Below are 16,678 nucleotides of genomic sequence, written 5' to 3' on the forward strand. Positions count from 1 at the left end.
CACATTCACACTGGTGAGATTTTTCATATGGTAGAAAGAGGAAGAAGACTCAAGAATAAGGGGAAGTAACAAAAGGAAGTAGTAAGTAAGAAGTAATTTTATTGCATAGAGATTGTTCAGAAAGTAGAATTCATTAAGTTTTAAAAGAGGTATACCGTGAGTAGACATATCGATACAAAATAAATAACGGAAAAAACTCACGTAGAAAGATTATTTAATAGTATAATTTTCGCCTGTGTGTCACAGGCATCTTCAGTACATTAAGCTCAAAATTAAACACTGACAATTCCAAAAAGCGCCACCTAAGTAGCTGGTGTAAGATAACTAAAAAGGTCAATAACTTTCCTAAAAATAAAAAATAAATAAAATAAAAAAAATAAAATTAATACAATAAAAAGTTAGGAAAGATGAGCTGATTTGTAAAGTACTGTCTCCCATAAAGGGGATAGACGTAAGCCGTCGGATCTATTTAAGTTAGGAGAATGAAGTAGAGTTTCACATGTTTCTTTATAAAGGCGTTCCATGAGAAACTGACTTTTGTGAAGAACTCTTGTCTTTCTCCAATGAACTCTATGTCTAGTGAAGATGGCATGTTCAGAAAGTCCAGACTTTTCAGGTTTAAAGTATTCAATATAAGATTGGTGTTCTTCTAGCCGAATAGAGGCAGATCTTCCTGTTTGCCCGAAAGATAATCCACAAGAGCACGGAATCTGGTAGGCACCTGGATGATTAAGATGTGGAAGCTTGTCCTTAGGAGAAGTGAGAAAGGTGGAGATTTTTCTAAACGGTCGAAAGGCAACAAAAATATTCAGTAATTTTAAAACTTTTGCTATACATTCACTGATGCCTTGTACATAAGGGATAGCAATGCGCGTTATTTCCTCTGTGTTTGAAGAGGAAGACATATTAAAACTACTCGAAGTTCTTTTAATGAAGCAATTCTTATAACCATTAGATAGAAAGGAAGAAGTTATATATTGTAGTTCTTTCTGTAAAAGATTGTCTGAAGAACAAAAGGAGTGGGCCCGATGAACCAGTGTTTTAATAGTTCCTGCCTTTTGACTAGGATGGTAATGAGATTCCGCATGGATACAAATCACTGAAGAATAACAATAATTTAATAATTATGAAAGCTGATAAGGGGAAGGCTGTAATGATTCAAGATAGGAAACATATTCCTATATGAGAGAAAAATGTCTCTTTTACTTCGACTATTCAACTTATAGGCCTCTTACATCGGATCCTACCCGGAGTCAATTGAAGAGACTTAATTCTCTTATAGATAATGTATCTACATGGAATGAAGATCAAAAGAAAAAACTTAAAACCTTCTTCAGTCGTCCACCTAGATTGTATGGTCTTCCAAAAGTTCATAAACCAGGCATTCCGTTAAAACCAGTCGTAGATTGTATAGGTTGCCCCACTTACAAAATCTCAAAATTTTTATCAAATTTACTCTCCTCTTCAACTAGAAGAACTGATACTTATATAAAAAATACTTTGGATTTCAAAAATAAAATTTCAGATCTTCATTTGGACGTTTCTGATATCATGATCAGTTTAGATGTTGTTTCTTTATTTACAAATGTGCCTCTTTCGGAAAGTATTGAATTACTACAACAGGAATTTCCTTCAGACATTGTAAACGTATTTGATTTTGTAATAAATTCTGGTTATTTTTCCTTTAAAAATAAGTTGTATCAACAAATTGAAGGAATAGCAATGGGTAATCCTCTTTCTCCTGCTATCTCCAATTTCTTTATGGAACATTTTGAACAACGTATCTTTGACAACATTTCTCCCAGACCTACTCATTGGTTCAGATATGTCGATGACATTTTTGTTGTATGGAATGGCTCTTCTGATGAACTTCAACAATTTCTCACTAAGTTAAACGCATTTCATCCTAGGATCAAGTTTACCCTAGAAGTAGAATCAAATAAGCAGTTAGCCTTTTTAGATTTTCTAATTCTTCGCCAACCAGATGGTAACCTACATTTCTCAGTTTATAGAAAGAAGACTCATACAGGCCATTATATCCATGCGGAATCTCATCACCATCCCAGTCAAAAGGCAGGAACTATTAAAACACTGGTTCATCGGGCCCACTCCTTTTGTTCTTCAGACGATCTTTTACAGAAAGAACTACAATATATAACTTCTTCCTTTCTATCTAATGGTTATAAGAATTGCTTCATTAAAAGAACTTTGAGTAGTTTTAATATGTCTTCCTCTTCAAACACAGAGGAAATAACGCGCATTACTATCCCTTATGTACAAGTCATCAGTGAATGTATAGCAAAAGTTTTAAAACTACTGAATATTTTAGTTGCCTTTCGACCGTTTAGAAAAATCTCCACCTTTCTCACTTTTCCTAAGGACAAGCTTCCACATCTTAATCATCCAGGTGTCTACCAGATTCCGTGCTCTTTTGGATTATCTTATTTCGGACAAACGGGAAGATCTGCCTCTATTCGGCTAGAAGAACACCAATCTTATATTGAATACTTTAAACCTGAAAAGTCTGGACTTTCTGAACATGCCATCTTCACTAGACACAGAGTTCATTGGAGAAAGACAAGAGTTCTTCACAAAAGTCAGTTTCTCATGGAACGCGTTTATAAAGAAACATGTGAAACTCTACTTCATTCTCCTAACTTAAACAGATCCGACGGCTTACGTCTATACCCTTTATGAGAGATGGTACTTTACAAATCAGCTAATCTTTCCTAACTTTTTATTGTATTAATTTTTTTTTTTTTTTTTTTCTTTTTAGGAAAGTTATTGACCTTTTTAGTTATCTTACACCAGCTGCTTAGGTGGCGCTTTTTGGAATTGTCAGTTAGTTTTTAATTTTGAGCTTAATGTGAAAATTATACTATTAAATAATCTTTCTACGTGAGTTTTTTCCGTTATTTATTTTGTATCAGTAGATTCATTGCTTGAGAGGGTAATGTGAGTGCAAACTGTGGATGAGTTTAAGGAATGGTATGAGAGACTGTATTATCTAAGGTTGACCTCACATGATCAGTCATATGAATCTGTAGGGGTCGTAATATACAACTTTCTGTTTCGTTGTTGAGAGGCATTGTGTTTTTATCTAAAAAGCAAGGAAATTTTCGCAGGTTTTGAATCCCGCCATGGGCATGGATGTTTGTGATTGTCTGTGGAAATACTAGTGGCTGTGGTGATGATTTGTGGTAGATGGCATTGGTGTAGTTTCAGTCAGTTGATGGAGACAGAGTTGTAGAGCAGGTGTTCTCCCTTGTTTTTTGCCATCCTGGTTGGCCGAGTGGTTACCATATCTGCCCTCCAGCCAAAAGGCTGCGGGTTCAAATCTCGCCTTGGGCATTTGGATGTTTGTAATTGTCTGTTAAAATACTAGTGATGATGGTGTTGGTGTAGATGATGTGGTGGAGATGGAGAGTTGTAGAGTGGGTGACCTCCCTTGATGAGTGTTTGGACTCCCTGGTGGTGTCATGTAATAATAATAATAGTAATAATAATAATTTTGGGCTTCTTTTTTCTTATTTATTTTATATTTTTTAGCTCTGTTAGAGCTGGAAAAGTGCCAGGAGTATTATATCTAATGTTTGTGAATATTTTGTTCTGAGCATGTTTAGATTTTTCAGGTTATTAATTTGGTGAGTTTTGTTAGTTTTCTTTTTAAGTATATTGATTTCTTAAACAGTAAGTTGGTATGTATTTTTTTGTATGGTAACTGTGTGCATGGGATAAGCAAACAAAGTTTACACCTGAAGTATTTTCAGGACTAAGGCAAGTGATGTGAAGTCATTAGCATCTATATATGATTTGCCCCTGTCCTGAAAATACTTCAGGTGCAAACTTTGCTTACACTTTGATAAAGGATTAAACCAAGTATATAATTTCTGTATCTGTAATTTATAGTATAACCAAGTGGAGAAACTTCCAGCAGTATGCTTACGCATGCTTAATTTGGAGTTGTTCTTTTTTATTACCATGGTATAAATTGAGAAAATTCAGAAATATCATTTGAAGTAAAATAATTTTTACTGTATTTTAATCTGGTACACTAGTAAGAGCTAAACCTCTAATTATGTTTTATGTTTTGAAACTGTTAGCAAAAAGGACTTCAGTCCCACATTAGAGATGCCCTTTCTCAGCATTCTGGTCACAATCAAGAAGAAGCAGTATTAAAAGTTCTTCAAGAAGAAGGAGTAATCGAAGAATTGCTGTCATTCTTGAGATTAGATCAAGGAAGTGAAACAAATTCTTCTGAATCCATACATGAAACATTACAGAATGAAAATACTATGCTTGATAAGAATGGTATATTGTAATTTTTTTTTTTTTGTTATTAAAACTTATTTAATTGAAACATCTTTGATTTAGCTAATTTACTAAAATTGTGTTTCCTGAGAAGTTAGAGTGGTCTGACTAGCTCTAGTCAAACAAACATAACAATAGTCAATCATGATAACAGACCAGAAAATACATACAGTCATACCCCGACTTACGCGAATCCGGAGTTACGCGGTTTCTTATATGTATGTATTGCTGTTGCGCTTCACGCCTCACCACTATTCGTATCTTTCAGGCTCCGGACTCATTCGCCAGTGTCGCACATGCTGTGAACAAGCACTGACGTGTTTCGTGCAGTCTCCATTCATACACGATTTTTATAGTCTACAAACCTTGCGATTGTTTAATGTTATGTTCTTGATAAAAATTTTATCACATAAAAAATAATAATGTCATTCAAAAGAAGCAAGTCCGATTCTTCTACTGCTAGTAAGAAAAGAAAAACATTGACTTTGGAAGCAAAACTCAACATCATTAAGGATTTTGAAGGCGGAATGAAAATTTGTGAGCTAGCAAAGAAGTTCAATCTACAGGAATCCATAGTAAGAACAATCATAAAAGAAAGGTTTACAGATTTTGGAGGACATAGATTCTAACGAGGAACAAATTGTAGCCACAAGGCAAGGAATAAAAAAATCATTAGCTTGCTATGAAGAAATTTTGCGTGACAAGAAAAAGACATTATGCCATCAGACGAATCTATTAGATTTTATGAAACCATCGACATTGAAATAACTTCCTTTTTTTTATGTACGAAAAACTACAATTATGATTATATTTCTTAAAAAATATAGGTGTTTTTTGTAAACCTTTGGTCCCAATTGTATGGTTGTATATATATAAATTACATGCAAAATTATACCCTGAGTTACGCGAAATTTGACTCACGCGCTTTTTGTTGGTCCCACCTACTGCGTAATTTTGGGGTTTTACTGTACTTGAATTAATCCTATACCCAAGCTTAAGCAAACAAGGCATTGTTTGTATAGAATGATTCAAAAATCTTTTTTTATGGAATATCAAAAATGTAATTTGTATCTCTACAAATTGGATACTTTCCTGCTCTTCATGCTTGATTCATTTCTCCCTCATCCCTCAAACATACATACATATACTTTATGCATTGCCTAATCATCCATGCTTTAGCAAACATGGATGAATATAATATTATTATTATTTTTATCCAGGCCTCCATGGAGTCAAAAGACTTATCGTGGGAGGTTGTTTTTAGGAAATACGTTTATCATACCACTCCTTGAACCCATTGACCGTTCCTGCTCCAACCACTCTCTCAGGCAATGCATTCCAAGGGTCAACCACCCTGCACGCAAAGAAACCACTCCTCACCCTCTTGCGCACAGCCTTCTTTCGTAACTTCCAGGGATGGCCCCTTGTCATCACTCCTTCCTGCTGTTCCACCAAGTGAAAGACCTCTCCAATGTCTACCCTGTAACTGCCTCTCAACAGTTCAAAAGTCTTGATCATATCACCTCTCTTCTATTCACCAAACTCTGCAGTCCATATTCCCTCAGTCGATCCTCATAACTCATATTGTACAGTGCTGAATCCATCTTTGTTATCTGCCTCTGTAACCTTTCCACAGTCAATTAATCCCCTTCAAATCCCGGAGATCAAATCTGAGAACAATAATCTAAGTGTGGTCTGATCAGGGCCTTATACAACGGAATGATAACTCTTTTATCTCTGCAGGTCAGCGTCCTTCTCAGTATTGCAGCAATCCTCTGAGTTATCCTCACCACCTTTGCAAAATGCTCCCTGAATTTCAGTTTTCTATCAATCATCACCCCCAGATCTCTTGTCTCCCCTACCTCCTCCAGTACAGCTCTTCCAATTGAGTATGCCTCCTTCCATTGATGGATCCCAAACCTCAAGACTTTATATTTTGTTGCATTGAACCGAAACCCCCATTCATTTGCCCATCTGTCTAGTTTATTCTATTGTGCTTACCACTTGATCTATGGATATAAGGGCACGAGCATAGCAGGTATCACAAGTTGCGTTGGGCATATCCTACATATAAGTGTTTTATTTTACTGAATATTAGTATCAGGTAACTTAAAAAGTTTGTGCAGTTTTTCATAATAAAAATTAAAACTGCTGAAATTTTTATAAAATGTTTTATTCATTAAAATAAGCAACTTCACATTCACAATCTACATCTCTTTCCCAAACAAGATACAAGTTTGTAAATTCCACTTTTATAAAACGTTTTGTCTTTAGAAATAATAAACCTAGCAATCTCCACTTCAATCTCTGTTTTATTGCAGAACTGTCTATTTTGCATGTGATTGTGTAGTGCCAAGAAAAGATGATAATCATTTGGAGAAAAGTCAGAAGAATATGGAGGAAGAGGGAGTATCTCCCATCCTAAAGCACAAATCTTCTCACAGGTACATTTTGCAGTATGAGATTTTGCATTGTCCTGTAAGAATATCACTTTCTTCAGATTAACTACTCCTGGCTGTTTCTGAAGTAATGCATCCTGCACATGCTCAAGTTGCATCAAATAGGTCTCAGCTGTAATTGTATTTGGCCTGCAGCGAGAAACTCGTAGTGGACAATACTGGCTCCAGTCCACCATGCACAAAGCAGTCTTCTGGGGATGAAGCGGTGCTTTTGAAGTGTGCGGTACTGGATCATTTGCTGACAACCAGTGATAATTCGTTTCCTGTTAAAATACAAGATCCATTCTTCATCACAAGTGAGCAAGTAATCCAAAAACGTGTTCATGTCATAAAAACTCGTTTTTATGACATGAAAGAAGTGAAGAACAAATTGATAGCCTTTAAAGTTTATTATCATCTGATAACGCATGTGGGACCCATTTGCTTAGCTACCATGATTTTCCCAATTGATGCAAGTGTAAACGAATTGTTTCACCATTCACGTTAAACATTTGTGAAAGTTCTCGACATGTTAATCTTGAATTATTTTTGACAGCGACATGTAATTCTTCATTAGCAATAATGGAGAGTCTTCCTGAACATGGTGCATCTTCAAATGATTCAACAGTTTGTCATAAACGTTTCTTGTGTACGTGCAAGAAATGTAATTTATGTGGAAAACAGGAAAATGAAGTGAAGAATATTAATGATATTTGTCACTTCATGAGGAATTTTCGTTGTTATGTATCCATTGTCAAGAGTGAATAGATTATGGTATGATAGCTGGAATGGAGAGAGAGAGAGAGAGAGAGAGTTTATTGCAAATGTTTTTGTGTGTGAGTGCAAGAAATGTGATTCATGTGGAAATCAGAAAAATGAAGTGACAAATATTAACAATGTAAGGAAAGATAGTGAAATTGTTCTTTCAAATGTAGAAGTAGTAAATTATAGTGGGAGCATGGGAAATGTGGAATGAGAGCATGAGAAAAGTAGCTGACAGTAATGTGGGTGATGAAATGACAGTAAGAAGTGAAATAGGACACTTATGTTGTGTCCTTCATAGGAGAGAACAGGAGCTAAAGTGACTGGAGAAATGATTGTCGTGCGGTACAACAGGAGGGAGTATAAAAGAAAAATTGAATCGGGAAAGTATGAAAGTGCAAGACGCTCAAAATAAGGAGCAGGTGTTATATGAAGATTCAATGATATAAGAGGTGTACTTAATGAGAAAGTGATGAAAGTATGTTTCCCAGGTGAGAAGATCAGTAGCTCAAAGGATTACTTGGATGTGGAAAACACACTAACAAGTAAAGATAGGGAAGTTATTATCCCTCTGTATAAGGCTGCATCTTGACTCAACTTGCACAGATTTGGTCACCTGGATTTCTTGGGAATCAGGAGATGGTAGAGAGGATTCAGAGATCAGTGACTAAGCTGGTAACAAGTGTGTGGAATGCTCCCTATGAGGATAAATTGAAGGTGCTCGGGTTACACAATTTAATTAATAAGCGGAAAAATGGAGACATGATTGAAACTTATAAGATGTCGAACGGTTTTATAAAATTGATGCAAAGGAAATTTTTCAATATATGACAAATAGTCAGAGAACTAGGGCTCATCCATGGAAGTTGTATAAGAGTGTAGTTAGTAAGGGTGTGCAGACTACATCTTTTGCATGGAGAGTTGTGAATCAGTCCAATGGGAGTGCCAGAATTAGATGTGAGTTTTCTGACAGTAAATGAGAGGTATGATAGGTTATGTGTGTATAATAGTTAGAGGGCATGATGCAGTAAAGATGATAGTTATGGTGGTAGTATTAACGGGAAGCAAAAGATTTAAGAACATTGTTAGATATTGTGAAGAAGAAAAGTGTCAAAGGGAGGATAGTGTGTGCTGCCTCATTTTGACAATTATGAGTTAAGTAGATGAGTGATGATAATGCTTGATATGATTGCAAGAATGTGCAAAAAAAGAGGTCTGGAATTTGTTAATGTCTGGACTGTGTTTGAAGGCAAAAGACAGCTGTATGCAAGAGATGGGTTGTATCTGAACATGGAAGGTCATAAGCGATTGACGAAGTTACTGTTTTCTGAACAAGTTGAAGTAATTGGGCAGAGAAACTAAAATTGAAATTCTAGTTTTCCATTTAATTTCTCTCTCTTATTGAGTATAAGAGGGAGAAACTTATGCAGTGAATGTATATTTGTTGATCCTTTTACGCAGAATAATTTGAAGAATAGAGTGGATAAAAAACGGCATGAGACTACTGAAATTAGTGATGTGTATATCAGTTCTAAAGCTGGTATAAGAACTAAAGGGAATCTGCAATTTTTGTATACTAATGCAAGAAGCATTCGAAATAAGAGGGAAGAATTTTTGGCATTAGTCAGTGCAATCTCACCAAAAGTTATAGGCATTAGTGAAACTTGGCTGTCAGCAGAAGATGTGGTTACTGGAATTGAATGTGATGGGTACAGTATTTTCAGGGAGGATAGAGAAGATAGAACAGGGGAAGGAGGAGTACTGTAGATGATAGCTGATGAGCTGCAGCCAAAGAAAGTAGTATATCATGAGGATAGACATGTGAATGATAGTTCATTTGAGGCAGTCTGGTGTGAAATAGTGACCAATGCAATCAAATATACTGTTGGTTGCTGTTATAGGCCAGGGAGTACTGAGGATGATATTGAATTTATGCATCAGCAAATGAGTGCAGGATTAGTGATTATTATGAGGGATTTTAATTATGGTGATATCAATTGGAAGGAGGAAATATCACTTGGCAAAAAGGAAATGGAATTCATACACCTTCTAAGAGATAATTACTTGAAACAGCACATAACTGAAGTGACTCATGGTGTGTGAGTCTTGGATCTGGTCATAGGTTCAGAAGACATATGCATAACTAGGGTGTCCTCGTTACCTCCTGTTGGTGAGAGCTATCATGGAGTATTGACTTGGGAGGTTGCAGAATTTGTGGATTTCTCTCTTAAGAAGGGTTATATACAGGTTAGGTAATTATAACAGGCTTTGGAGTGAGCTTACAGCCATCCCATGGCAGAACATATTGCAAGGGAAAGATGTTAGCAGCGCATGGGATAAAATCAGCGTGTATCTGTAGAAAGCAGTATCAGAATGTATTCCCATGGTCAGGAAGACATACAAGGTAAGCATTAGATGGAGTAGTAGTAGTATCAGGCTTGATCTTAAAAAAAAGAAAATGTTATGGATAATTTACAAGGAGAAAGGCGATCAGTACACCCATGAGCAGTACATGGCTCAAGCTAGGAAGATTACCAGCATAGTAATAAAAGCTAAATCAGATTATGAGAAGACCTTAGCCAAAGAGATCAAGGGTAATCCCAAAGAGTTCATCTGCTATGTGGCAAGTAAAAGGAAGAATGACTTTGGAAGGATAACCTTAGTGAGTGTTGATGGTATTGAGGTGACCAATTGAGATGTAATAGTAGAGTTACTGAGTGATCACTTTTCAAAAGTCTATAACCCAAGTGAGGATATCTCTGTACCTGTAGCAATAACTAATGTGAGAAATGAAGTTAATAAATCAGAGGTACTTAGTATATTGCAGAATTTAAAAACAAATATTGCTGTAGGTTTAGATGGAATATCAGCTTGTGTGTTGCGTGAATGTGCAAAGGAATTGTCAACACCTCTTACTTGGTTATTTAACTTAAATTTGAACTTGAAAATGAACTTTTCAAGTTCAAATTTAAGAAAATGAACTTTTCAAATTCAAATGAACTTGAAAATGAACTTGAACTTTTCACTCTCTAGGGACCATACCAAATTTGAAATTTGGTATGGTCCCTAGAGAGTGAAAAGAAGGCAAAGTAGTTCCTTTGCATAAAGGTGGCTCTAAGACTGCAGTAGTTAATTACAGGCCAATCACCATCTTGGGTGTGATGGTAATAGTATTGGAGAAGTTGGTTAAAGCCAGAATTCAGGAATGGGTGGATCAGAATATTGTACTTTATAGGGGCCAACATGGTTTTTTTAAAGGTCGATCTTGCCTTAGCAATTTATTAACTTTTTATAATAGAATGACATCTGAGTTGGACAAGGGAAATGACTACACAGTGATACTACTGGATTATTATTATTATGTGACACCTCCAGCGAGTCCACAGACTCATCGAGGGAGAGTCTGCCAACAGCATTGAACAATTGAACCACTTCCAACTACTAACCACTCTGAAACTTGCTTAACTTTTTGCGAGCCATTAGTAGCAGAGACTACCAATCGACCAACCTTTGCTGGCCTCACAAATGAGTCAGGCAATGCATTCCATTTTGCTAAGGCTTCTGTCAGGATACCCCATGGAATACTGTTGCGCAAATTAAAGCAGAAGGGGATGGATACTAAACTGGTGATATGGATAAGAGAATGGCTCATGGAAAGATACCAGAAAGTAGTGTATGGAGGAGCAGAGTGCAGGATGAGGCAGATGGCTACACCGTGATACTGCTGGATTTTGCTAAAGCTTTAGACAAGATACCCCATGGAATACTGTTGCGCAGTGGTGTGCAGGTGACCAGTGGTGTGCCTCATGGCTCTGTGCTTGAGCTGTTATTGTTTAATCTGTACATAAATGATATAGGAAATGGCTTGAAGGGAGATATTCAGTTGTTTGCTGATGATGCAAAGTTGGGTAGTGCAATAAAAAATCAAGCTGATGTTGAGAGGTTGCAAGATGATTTAAATAAGCTGCAAAATGGGGAAAAGGTAATGGATGTCAGTTCAGTGTGGAAAAGTGTAAGGTTATGCATTTTCATATTAAAAGATTACCAGCTGTTTACCACATTGGAATGGTACCCCCCAGAGATTGATGAGGCTAGGGACTTGGGGGTGTTGGTGGATAAGGAGATGAAGTTCAGAGGGCATATTGCTAAGGTGTCCAAGATTGCACATAAGATTACTTGGTTATTGAAGAACACACTAACATCTAGAGATAAAGAGGTTATTATTCCCTTTATAAGGCATTGATACTTCCAAAGTTGGATTATTGTGCTCAAGCCTGGTGACCTCCTTGGAGATGAGGAGGTTGTGGAGAGGGTTCAGAGGAGAGTAACTAAGTTGGTGAGTGATGTAAAAAATGTTCCCTATGTTGATAGATTGGAGCGTGTGGATTGCAGAGGTTGGTTGATAGGTGGAGAAGAGTAGATATGATAGAAACATTTAAATTACTAAGAGGTTTTATAAAATTGATGCAGGGGAAATATTTCTGCTGTGTGATAGTGATGGAAGAGCAAGAGGTCATCCCTGGAAATTAAGGAAAAGTGTGGTTAACGAGGGTGTGAGAACTAGATTTTTTGCTTGGATTGTGGTGAGTGGGTGGAATGCATTGCCTGACTCAGTTGTGAGTTCTTCGCCTGTAAATGAATTCAAGAAGAGGTATGATGGATATTGTTTTGATAGTTCTGTGATGAGTCTACTTTTAAATTATATTTCAAAAGTTGGCAGAATAGCTAAAGGATTGCTTAGATGTAGAAAAACTCACTAACAAGTAAAGACAGATCTATAAGTCTGCTGCAACTTGACTGCTGTGGACAGATTTGATCACTTTGGTTTCTTGGGGATCAGGAGGTGGTGGAGAGGATTCAGAGACAAGTGACCACTCTTGTCAGTCTATGGAATGCCCTATGAAGATAGAGTGCAGTTATGTGGGTTGTAAATTTAGTTAATAGGCAGAAAAGATGAGAGATGAAAGAAACTTATGAGTTAGTAATGGGATTATAAAAGATTGACACAGAGGAAATTTTTCATTACATGATGAGATTGAGAGAAAGAGAGAGGGAACTATAGATCAACCATGGAAGTTGTGTAAGGGTGTGTGTGTGGTCTAGATTTTTACTTGGAGAATAGCGAGTGAGTGAATGGATTGCAAGAATTAGTTATGAGTGCCTGATAGTGAATTAGTTTAAGGAGAGGTATGATAGGTCATGGCCGGAAAATTCGCCATGGACATTTTCGCCATAGGAAAATTCAGCATAAACATTTTTGCTGTATGACATTTTCGCATTAAAAATTTAAACTCACAATCTGGTGACCTTAACCAACCCTGTTAGAGGAAGGTAATTTCTTTAAAATTAAGCTTTCTGACTGATAGTCTGCTTGTGTGCTTCCCTTCATCTCATCTTTAGCAAATTTGTGTTGTAATATTAGATGGAGGCATAAGAAAGGCTAAGCACCCCCTATCCTAAGTGAAAGAAGTGGGTATATAATTCCAGATGAGTATAAATTTCTAGAAAATGGTGAGTAGTTTTTACTAAATGATAGTGGTGAAGATGAAGAGAGAATTTTAGTGTTTGGTACACAAGCTAGATTAAATGACCTTGAAAACAATAAGGATTGGGCATGTGATGGTACTTTTAAATGCAGCCCAAATATATATTATCATTTATTCAGGCTACATATAGTAATATTAAGTATTAGCATTCCACGTCTTTTTGCTTTCATCATCATGAACCATGGGCTCACTGCCTGTTGGTGTCCGATGCCTCCGTCACTATTTTCTCCCCCCTTTCTTTGTCCAGTGCACAGTGTCGCAGTTTCTGTACATCCATTCCACACCAGTCCTTTATGTTGTCCATCCATTCTCTGTATGGTCTACCTCTTCTGTTTACACCATCCATAATACCAAACATAAATGTTTTTATCTTCTGGTTCTCACTCATTCTACTGCCTCCGTCACTATTTTCTTCCACCTTTCTTTGTCCAGTGCACAGTGTCACAGTTTCTGTACATCCATTCCACACCAGTCCTTTATGTTGTCCATCCATTCTCTGTATGGTCTACCTCTTCTGTTTACACCATCCATAATACCAAACATAAATGTTTTTATCTTCTGGTTCTCACTCATTCTACAGCTTCCATTTTATAATCTTCTGCATTAGATTCTCCTTTGGTTGTATCTTCCGATAGAGCTCTTCATTTGTGATTTTTTTGTATCCATCCTGTTCTTAGAATCTTCATGTAACAAGTTCTTTCAAATGCCAAAATTCTTTTTTTTTTTTCTTGATTTCATATTTATTACCCATGTTTCAGATCTATACAGTACACCATTAAAGATGCATATTTCCAATACTATTAGTTTTACTTGCAGGCTGATCACTTTACTTTTCCAGATTTGTTCTTTCCTTTGCAATCCTGATCTTTATTTCTTTTTTACAGTCCAAATCATACGTCATTTTACTTCCCAAATATGTGAATTGTTCTACATTTTCTATATCAATTCCATCCACTTGTTTCTTTTGTTTCGTGTTCTTATTGTCTTCATTTTTTCCAAGTTCATAACAAGTCCAAATCTTTTACCTTCCTCATTTAACAGTTTCAGTGTTTTTTGTAGTTCTCTTTTGTCTTCTTCCATAATAACAATGTCATCTGATCTCAGATTGTTAATTCTCATCCCATGCACTGATATTCCTTTTGCACCTTCCTTCATTTTATCCATTGCTCTTTCTAAATTTGCGATGAAAATGCTTGATGATATTGGGTCCCACTGTCTAGTACCTCTACTTGTTCTAAACCATTTCCCCAACTCATCACCTATTCTAACTGCTGCAACTGCATTCTGATAAACATCTTTTAATATAGCTGTTAGTTTTCTATCAATTCCATAGGATTCTAGCACTGCTAATTTCACTTTCTGGTCGATACTGTCAAATGCCTTCTGAAAATCAGCAAAGCAAGTAATAATGTTTTTGTTTTTTCTCCTAGCTTTCTCTGCTATTAACCGCATTGTCAAAATCTGTTGAATTGTAGTTTTATCTTTCCTAAATCCTGCTTGCCCATTTGCAGGGTATGCTTCCAATTGTGTTCTCAATCTTTCTGTCAAAATCATCATCATCACTTTACTGAGGTTACTTGTCAAGGCAATTGTTCTATAATTTTTACATTCTAGCTTATTTCCTTTCTTGTATAATGTCACTAATATCGATTTCACCCACTGCTCTGGCATTTACCCTTCTTTCCATATACCATATTACATAGTTGGTGCATTTCTGTAACCATACTTTCACTACCATATTTAATCATTTCTCCAGTGATGTTATCGTTACCAGGGCTCTTGTTGTGTTTTAGCTGTCCTATTGCTTTTTCTACCTCTCCTCTTAAAATGTCCATATCATACTCGTTACCTGGTGATATCTGCTTCAATTCTTCAGTCAGTTTCCGGACATTATCTAAGTCTAGTTTGTCTTCATACAACTCACTACAGCATCTTGTTCATCACTATACAATTTAATTTTATTCACCAATATTTTGCCTTTTTCATCTTTAACTCTGGTCTGTTTTGGTTGTCATCTTCTATTAATGGTTCTAATAATTTTGTACACCTCCCTAGTTTTATGTTCTCCATAGTACTGTTCTATATTATTGTATTGGGCTTCTAACCATTTCATCTTATCCATTCTGATTGCTTTTTTCACCTGATTACACTTTCTTCTATATTGCTCCTCTACATCAGAACAAATAGTTCTGATGTAGCCCTACTTATCTTCAACATTCTTTTCTCCTATAACTAACTTCAGTCTTGTCTAATCTTTCTTCTTGATCTCTTCTTCTGGTACTGTTTCTTCAAATGCATCTTCTATCGCTTTCATTACTCCTTTCACTCTTAGATTCGAATGTTTTTTTTTTTTTTTTTTTTGTCCACACTTTTAACTTTCTCCTCTAACACTGTTCTGTACCTTCTTCCTATTTCTGCTTCAGTTATTCTTGCTGTATTTTTTCATTTATAATGATTGGGTGTATATTTTATTTTTAATTTCAACTTGATGTTCTCAATCACATAACTATGATCTGAGTCCGTATCTGCTCCTTGAAAAGTTCGACACTGCTGTATTGATGTTATCCATCTTCTTTTATTCATAATCATATCAATCATGTTCTTGGTTTTTCCAATCATTTAATTGCCACATCCATTTTCTTTACTCCTTTTGCTGGAATCTTGTGTTACAGGTCATCATTTCGTGGTCCACAGCAAATTCTAACATTTTTCCATCTCGTTCATTTCTTTGTCCAAAACCATATTTTCCCATGACGCTTTCCCAACCATCATTATTTATTCCGACTTTAGCATTCCAGTCTCCTTCAATAATCGGTACATCTGTGCTGTTAGATGTGGGTGCATATATCTGGACTATTGATATATTAAATGATTTTGCTTGAAATCTTGCTACTATGATTCATTCATTCAGTGCCTCTCTAGCTCTTTTGTTAAGAAAGAAGCCAACTCCTGCTTCATGCTTGGTGTCATGCCCTGACCATATGACTTGGCATCCATTTATCTCTCCTGATGACGTCCATCACATCTCCACTAGTTTTAGTATATCACACTGATATCTCTTCATTTCCTCATGAAGTAATTCTAGTTTTCCTGACATCCAAACTGTCCATACAGTCCATGTTCCTACTGATAATAGTTCGGTTAGTTTCAGTTTCTGTTTCCTTTCGGTATCCCACTTTTTGATCCATCCCCAATCACTCGATTGGTATCGCTGACCTTGTTGATCTGGGGGGACATCTAAGCTGGCATGTTTTAGCTGTTGATTGTATAGGCATCAGATAATAATCGTGTTTTTTCTTTATGGTCAGAGCATCAACACTCCTCTGACCGACCCTCCTCCTTTATCCAGGCTTGGGACTTTTATGAGATACCTAAGGATTCCATGGCGGCTTTTTGCTTTGCTTCCTGGCAAATCAGAATTAACTTATAGCAGATTATTCAGTGTCTTAAGGGCTTATGTTCATCATTATATCCCGGAACATTAATGGTCAACTTCAAGAAAGCAACTATCAACACTTTTTCTAACATATTTACATCAACAACTATAACTGGTTGTTTATTTCATATGGCACAAAATCTTTTTACAAAACCTAGAACCATGATAGGTTTGTGTATAAAGGT

General features: G+C 36.2%; 1 protein-coding gene across 10 annotated transcripts in view; it reads left to right on the forward strand.

The window, feature by feature from the left end:
• The window catches only part of LOC150096973 (centrosomal protein of 76 kDa-like), a 224,173-nt gene that overhangs the window by 61,984 nt on the left and 145,511 nt on the right, over nt 1-16,678 (forward strand). For all 10 annotated transcript variants that reach the window (XM_090408529.1, XM_090408522.1, XM_090408523.1 and 7 more), the window contains exon 3: nt 4,104-4,311. In XM_090408529.1, the coding sequence (XP_090264655.1) occupies nt 4,104-4,311 (208 nt within the window). The remainder of the gene's footprint in view (nt 1-4,103; nt 4,312-16,678) is intronic.

This window comes from Typopeltis vanoorti, chromosome 18 (genome assembly GCF_054136105.1).
Source record: "Typopeltis vanoorti isolate ZY-2024b chromosome 18, IOZ_Tvanoo_1.0, whole genome shotgun sequence".
NCBI lineage: Eukaryota > Metazoa > Arthropoda > Arachnida > Uropygi > Thelyphonidae > Typopeltis > Typopeltis vanoorti.